General features: G+C 37.3%; 1 protein-coding gene across 1 annotated transcript; it reads right to left on the reverse strand.

Moving 5' to 3' along the window:
• Positions 1-516: 516 nt before the first annotated feature.
• Positions 517-4192, reverse strand: LOC131688510 (HEAT repeat-containing protein 6). The gene is made up of 5 exons (XM_058972806.1): positions 4016-4192; positions 3107-3956; positions 1933-3048; positions 1703-1866; positions 517-1636 (listed from the first exon to the last, which is right to left on the reverse strand). Exons 1-5 carry the CDS (start codon positions 4166-4168, stop codon positions 593-595), a joined length of 3327 nt encoding a protein of 1108 aa, XP_058828789.1. The 5' UTR covers positions 4169-4192; the 3' UTR covers positions 517-592.
• Between the last annotated feature and the right edge of the window lie 8990 nt (positions 4193-13182).

Here is a 13182-nt window from a genome sequence, read left to right on the forward strand (position 1 = left end):
TATTCAACAAAGAATCTGTAAGAAGTCGTTGACTTGCACTCGCCTGCTATGCAACCTGCATTTGTATGTAAGACAAATAATACCAGCCAAGGTCACAGTATAAAGACAAGCAATTTTTTTCGTCTGAGGGTTGTACACGAATTCCCTCCAGCGGTAGCCAGTAGAGATTAAAACCAAAAAAACCATTGAACCGAACAATTGTTTCATTCACGTAGCAGGAACTTTGTGGGGAGGAAAGACGAGAAAAAGGACGTGCGCTGCATTTTCCCGTTTCATTTAATACAGGTAGTTAATTGCGAAACGTGCTTAGCGGCTTGTCCCATTTTTTCTACTGTTTATCACTTGCGTATGATCTCTGCATTTCCGTTCCGTTGCGAAAATGAGGAAACGTAAAGGACGTTTGCCTTGGAATTTAATGTGTTTTGCGTTATCTGTTCCTACTTTACGGGTGTTTCTTCATAGGAATTTCTTGGATGTTATTCAAAGAGATTTTTCTTTTTAGTAAAATGTACAAAGTAAGGTTTGACAGTGTAATGCTAATTGGTTAAACGTTCTATATACATTAAACTGTGATGATATAATAATAACAATTCTACAAAACATGTCCATCACTGGCGAAACAGTTCAAAATCATCTCAACGGCACCACGGGTTTCCGCATTTCTGACCGTCGGTTGTAACTCTTTCAGTTTGACGTGTGCTTCAAACAGTTTGGCCGCCTTTTCCGGTAATATCCGGTTGATAACCCGGTCCCAATTCTGGCGCACCGTATCGAACAAAGGAAGCAGTTCGTTGCTCATTGCCAACAGGTCGTCCCGCGTTGCCAGCCGAAGAAAGTGCGAAAGCGACAGACAGAGCTGCTCTTGCAGATTATCACGGTGTTTGTACTCATTGTAGTCAATGAGATTATCCGACTGTTCCAATGCGGTCAACAGAGAGCCCCAAATTTGAATGAAATAGGTGCCATAATGGGGCCGATTTTTAACTACGGAAAGGGCAGCTGCTGAATTGATCCTTACTTTGAAATTGTTCGACTTGATGACTATCGTGCAAAGTGCGGGAAAAATTTGCTTCTGCCAATCGATTCGATGACCTTCGCTAAACATAAGCTCATTTTGCATCATGTTCCCAATCGCATAGCAGGCATTCCATTTGACCTTTACATTGTTTGAGTGGAGAGTGTTGTGAACTAGTTTGTCGATCGCTTTCTGGCAAAGCTGAGTCCACACGTTTTGGGAAAAATGATCCAATCTTAACGTGCGTAGTACATTTCCGATAGTTCGAACAGCATTGCATCGAACTTTATCGTTATCGCTGGCCGCTCCAATAGCTGCTTCACAAATCTGTTGCATAACTGCGTCACCGAGACGTTCCTTATTCGGATCACTACTATTCAGTACCAGCGCATCGGTGATGTTCCCCAACGACCAGCTGGCCTTGACTCGAGCGATCACATTCGGATCTTTCATAATACGGAAAATAGCATCGATCGTGTTCTCGATATAACAGATGTTCTCCCTCAGCGAGGGAAACAGAATGTATACCGAAAGTACTCTGACGGCTGCTGAACTGACGAGACTGTCCTCATCGAAGGTGCACCCCGTCAGCAGGGAAACCAAAGCGAGCTGTCGGTCGCGCTGTTGAAAAATGTTTTTTTTTTCTTTCAAATATTTGTCAAACTTCGACCGAAATCAGATACTCACGGGTAACTTTTCATATACGTGGACGCCCATGTTTCCGAACGCATCACAGCACACGGCACGCATCATAGGATTCTGATCAATGTCCTGAATCTGTTCTGTTACCGTTGGCAGCATCGTTGTCCAGAAATGTACAGATACGATCAATTCCTGCGGATCGGTTGTAACTGACGAAATAGAAGCGTTTGATTTGATCTTTATTCAAACCAATACGAGAACCAGAGCTTGCTTACCTTTTAACAGCAACGACGTATTAATGGCATGTCCGAGCAAGTCTAGTACTCGAGCTGCGCACATCCTTATTTCCGGTACGGAATCCCTGAAAGATTTCAACAAAGCCGACGCAACCAGTGGAAGATGATCCGCCAGCAGTGAATAGTGCAAAGTCATAGCCGATATAATCTGCAGGCACTCCATTCGAACAGGCATCACCGCTGACGGCGTTGTCACCTTCTGCTCATTAACCGATATCCCCAAGTTCTCGAGAGCAATCTGTAACAGCCAGGACATTTTCGGTCCCATTGCCGAACTACTGTTCCCCTTTCCTGCATCGCCACTAGACGTCTCCGCATCATCCTCATCAGATGAAACAACTTCTTCCTCTTCGGCATCGTACTGGACCCTTGCCACCTCCGCTTTGGTCTTCTCTCTAATCTCACTACTTTTGTTGACGATTTCAGTTTTCGGAATACCCACCAACTGGGAGATCTCCGGTGTAATCTCACTGACCGAAATCAGGAATCCCATGACCATCAGGGCACCTACTTTAATTGTCGGATCCTTGTGCCGGGTCAAAATCCGCACAAATCGAACAAATTTAGTTACTATTCCCTTGCGTAAGCGGTGAAAGGGAGTCGCCTGAATGAAAACTGTTAAACATTTAAGAATTTGTGTTAGAACAGAAAAATCACTCTCGTCGGCTAGGGCTTGTGTTAGCATGTCGTACATTTCGATGATCATGTTTCCAAGTGCGATCGAAAACGGAGTAAATGAAGCTGGTGCCTTTTCACTGCTTTCAGCCTGAATGAGGAAAGGTTTCGATCTGTACAGTAAGGAGGAAGTCGCCTGAACAGCTGCTATCCTACACTTGGGAGAAGGATCTTTGAGGACGCAGTTCAGCAGCGAGATCGTTGCCGGTGTTCGATTTTCGTCCGGAAACAGTGCGTGCCAATAACCGAACATAATTTTTTTCTCAACCGTTTGACTGATGGTACTGATCAGAGTCAATGCTGAAAGACGCAATTTCGCTAATTTGTGTCGATCTATTTGAGCTCGTGACGATTCGCTTTCCGAGAAATCTGAATCACTTGTACGATAGGCACTGTTTGAATGGCTTCCCGGTGTTGGCACTAGAAAAAGAAAGTGATTATTAGTCAACGGTATCCCACAATATCCCCGATTACTTACTCTGCAGCACTAAACTCTGCTCCGAGTACGGCTGTCGGCTACTTTCATCCCACGTGGATCCGACCTTTGCAGCTGCTCTTTTTCCTTTTGCTTTAGCAGGGGTTCTAGTTCTTCTCGTCTTCGGCACCTTCCCACCCATGTTAATCGGGATATGCTGCGGCTCTGGAACGCCTTGCTGTGACACAACTATCCTTTGAGTTGGCAAATGATTCACACCAGGAATCCCATACATCATATGCGCTTTGGCTACTCCCAGTAGTTGCCCTAAATGTTCCACTAACCACTCCTCCTGTTGAACGGATACCAACCGCAAGCAGTTGATTGCAGAAACCATCAAACTGTAGAACGAAGATTCCGAAAGAATGTCGCTTTTAATGCGAAATGTTATGGACAGTACTGAATCTCCAATCAACGGAAGGTACTGTTCGAGTGCAGAACTATCTCCGGTGGCCTCCAATAAAGCCTCTAGGCAAAGCACCGTAGCCAAATAAATTTCCCCGGGGGAACAACTATCGCATCCAGCGTCCTTACCAACTCTTCTGTAGTTTGGTTCCGCCAACAGATTCACCAACACTCCATTGGTTGATACCAAAAAATCGCCAAATAATCCGACATGGTCAGCACAGTGCTTCACGAGAATCTGCAACGTTCCCAGAACATCACAAACCACCTGATAGAAACACCGTTCCAAGCACTTGAACAGCCAACCAATCTGAGCTACGGCAACATTCACCGGCAGTACAATTTTCTGTCGATTGACCAGTGTTTTGATCAGACAGCAAGCCTTAATGATTAAAGTCTCTTCATTCGTGGGGATATTGGCAAAGGATTCCACCAGACGCACCGGTGCCTGCAATTGAAATCCGGGTTGAGTACACCTGCTGTCAACACATAACGGTAAAAACTTACCCGAACATCGCTTATCTGCTGACTTTTGTAGTCTAGTCCATTCAGTTCGTTAAGAAGTGTGTTCAGTTCATTTCGGTAGTCGTTGAACTGACCGCCACAATTTATAAAAAGGAATTTTGTAGATAAACTGAGGAAATGCGATTCCAAGTCCATTGTTGTTTTTGTTTTGGTTGGTGTATTTGCGTTTGCCTTCGTTCGGGGATTTGGTTTAATTTACCATACGAAATAAGGCCAACTGCTATGAACTGTCAAAGATGAACACGGAAATGAAAAATTACACTGAAAAAACTAGACAAGTTCACATTATGTGGAAAACGCAAGGGAAAACGTGAATTATCACACATATTTTCCATATATTATTTTCTATAGCGCATTGCGCACATAATAAGTGCGACTAAAAGTGCGGAAACGTAAATAAAACTGCGCTTTTACATTGAATCGTCCTGGTGTCTATTACGCACTTATGTATTATCCAACGAGGAATAAGTGCGCCTCATACATGAAAACGATTCAATGTAAAAGCGCACTTTTATAAGAAAAATCGCACTTTTATGGAGTCCAGTTTTAAATGCCATCAATATATCTAATTAAATTGTTTTGTTAGCATTACATTTCTAATTTAATATACTGTGTGTTCAGCCACAAAAGGTGACTTTTCGCCCCGGTCTAAATATTTGTATTTAAATTATTGGTTGGTTCTTTATGCAGTGCCTAAAATTCCTGTTTATAAGAGGGTGTAGACATTTTACATATATGTTGCATTTTGTTTGGATTCCTTTACCTGAATAGAAATGCACAACAGTATTACAGCATTTTTTATTGTTATACTACAACGAAAAACAATGTTCTTCTGGAAAAGTTACAATGGAAATATAATCACATTTGTATCCAATTTCATTGTAAACCCGATTTTTGCATGGAAAAATGGGGGTCATTAAGGGATGTAACAATGAAAAAAGTGATCTTTTTCCATACATTCTGAAATCAAAAACATCGATGTACATTGTTGTTCCGTTGTAGATTTTGGAGGCATGAAGGACTGAATCATAAATAGATCGATTTTTCCAAGAAAAGTTGTTGTTAACAAATAAAACTGTTGTAAATTCAACGTTTCTACGATCGATTTCGATATTGCTTTCTGTTCAGGTAATGTGATCCTTAAAAGTGAGTTTTTTATCGCCAATGAAACTCAAGTATTTAACTTGATCTGACCACGTTAAATTCAAACCATTAAATTTATTTATATGATTATGATTTGGTTTAAGAGAAGAAGCGCTTGGTTTATGCGGAAACACAGTCAAATGTGTTTTGCATCTTTTGTGGAAATTTTCTATTTAATTTTTAGGTAACCATTGAAAATATTCAAGCTTCGTTGCAATCAACTGCAGAGTTGTGGCAGAGATGCTAGTATCATCACAATCATCACAGAAAAGTGACTTTTTACAGCAAGGTTGGGCAGATCGATTTCCAATTCGCCTTGTGTCACTATATGAAATGAAAATATATAAACACGTTAGTAATCAGATTCAGTAACTGTGATAGTGGAAATAACTTACTATGTATGACGGACTCGAATAGCCAGAAGATATTTTTAGCGGTGCCTATGGTTGACAATCGTTCATCCAACGAAATACCTATTGGGAACTCCTGACGACATGTTTGATATCCGTGTGTCGCCATCATCCATCGGAGATGGCAGTAGTCACCGCGTATTCTCCGGATAAAAAGTTTAATTCGTCTCTATCTATAATTTAGTCAGTATTATTTCGGAATAATTTAAACAGTGGCTGATGTTTCAGCCATTTTTTCACACAGGAAATTCACGTGAACTACGTTACGACGGTCAACGTTGCATCACATAAAGGTTACGGGTGAATCAAATAAATTTTACAGGATTATCAAATGTCGTTCATATGAATCACGTAATGTATGTTAAACGATGGAAAATATTTATTCACGTGACAATTCATGTAAATTCCAAGTGATTTATTTTTTGAGTGTAGTTGTAGTAATAAACCTCCCATTTTGGTTTAAACGCAAGGATAGTTTTTAAAACATGATTTGATTAATTAGTTGAACTCATTTAACCAATTTTATTTTATCAATTATTTAATCAATTATTTGACACTATCAGAAGCATTTGACGCATCGAATTTCACGACAAATGCCCTGTCAGAAAAAAATGTTTACATGTTTTCCCGCAGGGACACTATGCGGCAGCCATTCTCTCAGAGTCCACGATAGATAGAATTAGAAAAAACAAACCAATAAAATATTCATAAATACCACAAATTTCTTAAGTTGAGAGACGATCATTACGGAGGTATCGCGATATATTTAGGACGACATATAGCATACGAAAAGATCGTTCTTCCCATACTATCAGAATTCACTCAAGCAGTAGTAGTTAAATTATTTTCTTTGGACATTGTCATAATCTCAATGTACATTTCACCACGAATTACGAACAACTTACTAGATTCCGATTTAAGTTCAATTTTCGATTCTTTTTAGACCATACAGGAAAATAGTATTTGGAGGGGATTTTAACGCTCACCATTTTATACGGGGGAACGATTATCAAGATCGAAAAGGAAAGATAGTTCTAGACCACATTAACAACAATGATGTAATTCTACTGAACGACCAGGCAAAAACATTTATACCATTATAGATGAACAAAAAGGCCACGGCAATAGATTTAACAATGTGCTCTCCGAGTATGTTTACCGATATGAACTGGAAAACACTAGATAATAGTTTAGGTAGCCATAATCTAATTATAGAAATATCGTATAGCAGTACGCGTATAACCAACGTAAAATCGGAGAAGGCATTCGCAACTTGAAACCTGCGGACTTTGATTCTATCGAAGCTTTACAAAACAATATTTTGAAAATACACAAACACAATAGAGTGAAACATAAATTTGAGCCGAAATATTGCTGGTCCAATGAAGTAGAAACAGCATGGAAGGAAAAAAAACGAAATGGGAAAAAAATTAATAAACATTCTACCATAGAAAATCTAATTGATTGCAAACAAAAACAAGTAATTTTTACAAGACTAAAAAAATGTCAAGCAAGCGGACTTAAATAGATTTGTAGAAGAGATTAATCCAGATATGAATTCATCCGAACTATGGCAAAAAATAAATAGGTTGACAGGAAAGAGCAAAAAAGTACGAACAAATAACATACTACATGAAAATGAAAAAATGGCAGATCTTTGCGACCATTCATAAATTACGTAACGCAAAACTTGCCCAAAATTGACTCCCCCCTTCTCCCATGTTACAAATTGTCTCAAATTTTTCTATCCCCCCTCCCCTATTACGTAACAAAATCTTTGAAAAAAAAATTTCTTCGGTAAAAACATGTTACGTAACGTTCTAGCTTATTCTCCTCCCTCATATGAAACAATATGTACCCCCTCTAAAAGCGTTACTTAATTTATGAATGGTCCCTATTCAAACCTGTAATATTCAAATGATGTTTTTAGTTAAAATTCGGATTAGGGTTGAAATGGTTTCGAATTTGAAAGATTATTCGTTGGACTTATATTTGCCATTCGATTTAGGGACCATTCATAAATTACGTAACGCGAAAATTGCCCAAAATTTACTCCCCCTTCCCCCATGTAACAAATTGTCACAAATTTCTACATCCCCCCTCCTCTATTACGTAACAAATTCCTTAAATATTTTTTTCTTCGTTGAAAACATGTTAGTAACGATCTAGCTTATTCCCCCTCCCCCTATGTCACAACATGTCGTACCCCTCCCTTCCATAAAAGCGTTACGTAATTTATGAATGGTCCCTTTCTCTAGAAACATTTTGGACCGAACGATCCTAGTCCTTTGACAGACACATATTACCGAATAAATTTTGATTTACTAGATTTTAGGGAAATTCAACCAAATAATAAAAAAGTGAAAGAAAAAATCAGCTCCAGGTAGCGACAAAATTACAATCCAACTAATAAAAAACCTAGGAGAGTATACCAAAATCAAAATAGTATTACAACTTAACCAGATCTGGAAGGAATGCTATTTACCGCAGTCCCTTTAAACGATCACAGTTGTTGCGATACCAAAACCTGGGAAGGATCAGTGCACAGTAGAAGGGGAACGCCCATACTCGCTTGTACCAACATTAACAAAAATAACCAACTCGGTGGTTCTAGACATGATTGTTGAATATATCGACGAACATAGCATAGTTCCCGAAACCTCTTTTGGGTTCCGAAAACATTAATCGACAGTAACATGCACAAATTATCTAGTTAACTCAATCAAATCAAATAAATGACAAAACTACATTTCAGTCGTCGTTTTTCTAGACCTTTCGAAAGCTTTCAATACCGTAAATGTGAACACTATTAGAGATCATGCAAAACAAATATTTTCCAGCAGAAGTAACATCATGGATCGCACAGTTCTTGAAAAATAGGAAAATCATATTCAAAACCATGAAACGATTTGTTAGCAACGGTTTTCCTCAAGGCGACATTTTGTCACCAACACTATTTAATCTGTACACATGCCATCTAAACAAATTGAAATCTGACGATGTAGTCTTAGTCCAATATGCTGATGATTTCGGCATCCTAGTAAGAGCAAAAAACCTAGAAAGTTTAAATTAAAAGACACAATTCATAGTTGATATATTTGCAGACAAGATGAAGATACTACACTTTAATGTTAATGCTGACAACACAAAAATTGTACTATTTCAAAGGTAGCATAATGAACATACGTTTGAATAACACAAAGATAGAAATAGTTAAATCACACAATTATTTGGGATTATCGATAGACAGATACATGAGCTTTGGCATACACATAAAAATACGAAAACAAAAATAGTAGACAGGCTAAACATGATAAAAGTTATCCATAGTATGAAAACCGGAGGACACCCACAAACGATGATAGCAATATACAAATCGCTGTTTCAAAGTGTTATCGAATATGGTTCATCTATTTATAACAATAGTAGCAAAACAAATAAGAAAATTATTGATACAATTAACAATCATGTGTGCGAAAAATTACGGCTTGCACAAAAACTACCCCAATAAATACTTTAATGGCAATAGCAGCCCAACAGCCACTAGAAATAAGGCACGAGTTTATAACAAGCAAAGAAATTGCGAGAACAATCTGTTTCAACTGTGCAGTAGCATCTCAACTGCAACATTTGGAACCCGAATTGAATAATGATAAACTAAGTTACTTAGAACAAATATTCATAAAATACCAACACATTTTCAAAACTATCTATCCATCAGTATATCGGTTACAAACACACCAAAAGGTGGAGGTAAAAACCAACTTAGAAATTGTAACAGCATCTAAACTAAATACAAACCCAGAACTCTTACGAAAAGCAGCTATAGCAATTATGAATAGCAAATATAAATTCAGACCATGAATTTTCACCGATGCATCTAAGGATGGTAGCCAGAGCTTTCACCATTCATTCAAATTCAATCCGAACGAATCACAATACAGTTCAGTAAAACGCTTGCCTTCACCCCAACCGAATGAATTGCCGCTATGGATACCGAAGCAACAACACGAGGAAACAGAAACAGGAACGAATATATCCACACACGCTTGCATAAGCACGTATCATTATAATGATGAACAGTTGTGAGTATCATTGAGAGAGAGGATATCAGTATTCTCTTCTCTCTTGAATAGTGGTTCCTCTTTGCTTGGTTGATTATTTAGTGAAATTGGTTCAGGAACATACAAGCTGTTGAACCATTCAGATTCATTGTGTAATGCTGAATCTGAATATAAAATTCTTCTGGCCATATTAGCGGTTTTCAGCGTCTTTCGCTACGTCAGTTAAGAACATATGGCTTGTGGAGCGGACATTAGGCAACAGGTACCGCTTATTGGATTCTGCTGAGGTTTGAGGGGAAAAAAATTGAACTTGTGTTCACGATGCATTATAAATTTAGGGAAATCGTGAATATTCAAACATCGATATGCATTTATCAGTTTTTTGGATGTTGGTTCCTCAGACGATTCAGCCCAACACATATAGGTTCATTTTTTTTCTAACATTGTATCTCTAGCTTACGAATATTTGGAATTTTATAATCGTGAACCAAAACGAAGTGGTTATAAGCTTGGTTATAAGTTATTCGCATTTAACAAGGACAATATATGTTTCAAACTATGATGTACTACATTCTTTTCCTAAATGTTGTACAGACAGGTTAAATGTTAACAAATATAATATTAACCACAAATTCGATGAGCAAGATTTATGACTCCTGATTAAATTGGATACCTACTAACGGAGTGTTTAAAATGTACGGCATATTGTGGAATATTTAATAATCAAAAAAATACTTCGAGCTTCTTCTAAAGTTGAGCAGGAATAGCAAAATTACACATGCCTTTTAATCTTTGGGAAGAAATTAGTATCCCACTTTAATGCTTTAGTGATCTGAACAGATTAGTTCGCTGCAATTATTCCGAGCTTGGCGAATAAAGTTTTATTCGGAATATCCTCCAAATGAATCTTGACAGTTGACTTTAATGCCTTTATTTTAAGTTACCCGAGATTTTTATTGTAACCAGGCAACCAAAAATGTTTTCAAATATTGTTTAAATGGAAAAAAATCACACTATATTTTTTTCCTATTCCATCAACATTCCTATCCTATCATTCAAAATTTGTCAACTGGTTAATAAAAACTTGATACAATTTAACAAATTGCATTCATTGACATTTAAATCAAACATGATTTACGAAATTCATAGTCATGTGAAATTAAAATTAAATCTAAAACATTTTTGATGCTCGTATATGTCAGGAGCAGAACACGTAATTTTTTACGATTTTTCTAGTTCTGTGTAATACTAAAAAATCCCTGAGTTGAACTTGAACAACGACTGGCTTATGAATATTTTAAAATATATTGTATTCCATAAGACAAATTGTTTTTGGTTTAATAATTGAATGTCTTCCAAAACTCGTTGAAATGTAATATGCAAAAGTATTCTGCGTATTAATGATTTTTTTCAGAATTGATAATTTACTTTTTCAAAAGTTACAAAAGTTTTTCTGTGATCGTTTTTTCTGGTCAAGTCTACCCACCGCGGGAGCCTTGACCAAGGCTTGGGGAGCTTGACCAAGAGAATTTTAAAATATCAGAACAAAAACCAATGGCATATAACATGCTGATATCTTTTCTTCCCATATTGTTGAGGTTCTTAGTACTAGTTAAAAATATAAAACGATTGTATTTCATGAGCTTTGATTTTTTTTAATGCATTGCTTTTTTGGATTAACTGTACTGATTACATTGCAGGTTCACGTGTCACAAAATCAGCCATAAAAATCATTAGTGTATCTATCTGTGGTGTCCTTGAACGATTGATTGAAAAAAAATTCTCTTCTTTTTGGAAACGGGAACGATTTTTCCAAAAAAAAAACACCATTTTCACCTGAAAAAAATTATTAACAAATCCATAAGATTAATATGAAAATTTTGACGAAAAAATGGAATCGTTCAAGGACACGGCAGTTAAATTACGAAAAAGCAAAAATAAAGTTTTGAAATCCGTTGCAAACTCTTCCGGTACTCGTAGTCACCGCAAATATCGTGATAATCGCGTTTAAAGTTTCAAATATAAGCGTAAGGGAGCAAGATGAAAAACGAAATGAAGAAGATGAAAAATTAGCTGACAAATATAAAAATATAAAAAAAAATTAAGTACCAAATGGAACACGTTATTAATAATTGTTGAATTTCGTGCTTGGTAAAGTCTCCCCATATTCCCTTAACCCTATTTGTATTTTCACAATTCGACAGATTCAATAGGTTGAAGACAAAACTAAAAAATATTGCATATGAAAAGCGCACAGAACATGTAGGTACCTGTCTCGAATAAAAATAATAAAAGACAACAAACACATTCTCGTTATGAGCGCTGTTCTCCGGGGCAGCTGGGCGGCATCATTTTTCGTACCTACATTCGCACCCAGCAAGCAAAGAGAATCTGGGTGCCTATGTACAGCTTGCTATGGAGAACGAATGATGCATAGCAGTTGATATCTCTTCGAATGGGAGAGAGAATGAGCAACGGGTACTATTACGCTATGCTCATATACCTACACTATAGAACAGCAATGATTCACCAGCCTCGGTGGTGGTGAACCAAAGCCGTCAACTCCGCAGCTCAGTGGTGAATGGTTCAATAGGGTGTATGTTCGTGAAGCGAAGAACGAATGAAGAGTGTTCGTTCTTTTTCAGCTGATTCGTTTTCCAAGCTCTGATGGTAACTGTGGAATAGAAATACATAACGACTTCTCGAAAACTCAACACGATTTTAGATTATTGACAAAAACTAGTACAACAACAGCTGAACTCATAGCAATAGATCAGGCATTACGGATGATAGAAAAAGAGAAACTTAATTTCGCTGTTATCTATACAGACTCTAAGGGAGCATGTCAAATCTTACAATGCGCACAAAATTCAAGCTTCGCACCACAATTGGTTTTGGATATACTCAACAAAGCAATCGAATGGAAAACAACAGTGCAGTAAATATTGTAGGCAATGAAATAGCTGACAGGTTGGCGAAACAAGGACTGAGGAAGAATATGACCATACCAAACAAAATACTACTGAAAGATGCTTTTAGGAAATTTTAATCCATAATGATAGACAGCGGAAATTTATGCTACAGAAAATATGCAGAAGAGAAAGGAAAATATTTCTTTCAGTTTCAGGACTCTTCGGAACGATTTAAACTTTTTTTGTATTTCAACAAAAAATTGTCAAATGAACAAACTAGACTTTTGAATAGACTATTAGCCGGACACAACTAATGTAAATTTTGGCAGGTCAAAATGAAAATAGTAGATGGCGGAAACTGTGAAATTTGTGACGAACCAGAAACATGCATTGTACAAAGTTTACACGCATTCGCGAAAATTTTTCTTTTGACTGTAAATTTAACACACATTTAACAGTAAAAATTTAGTTTACTTAGAAGAAATCACACAATTTTTAAAGGAAATTAAAATTTAATTATAGGATATTATTGTCTAGCAATAAAAACTAATGCTATTTCTGGAAACAGAAGTTATGCGAAAAGTATTGCGAAACTACAGAAAATCAGTCGGGCTGAAACG

Source organism: Topomyia yanbarensis, chromosome 3 (assembly GCF_030247195.1).
Source record: "Topomyia yanbarensis strain Yona2022 chromosome 3, ASM3024719v1, whole genome shotgun sequence".
NCBI lineage: Eukaryota > Metazoa > Arthropoda > Insecta > Diptera > Culicidae > Topomyia > Topomyia yanbarensis.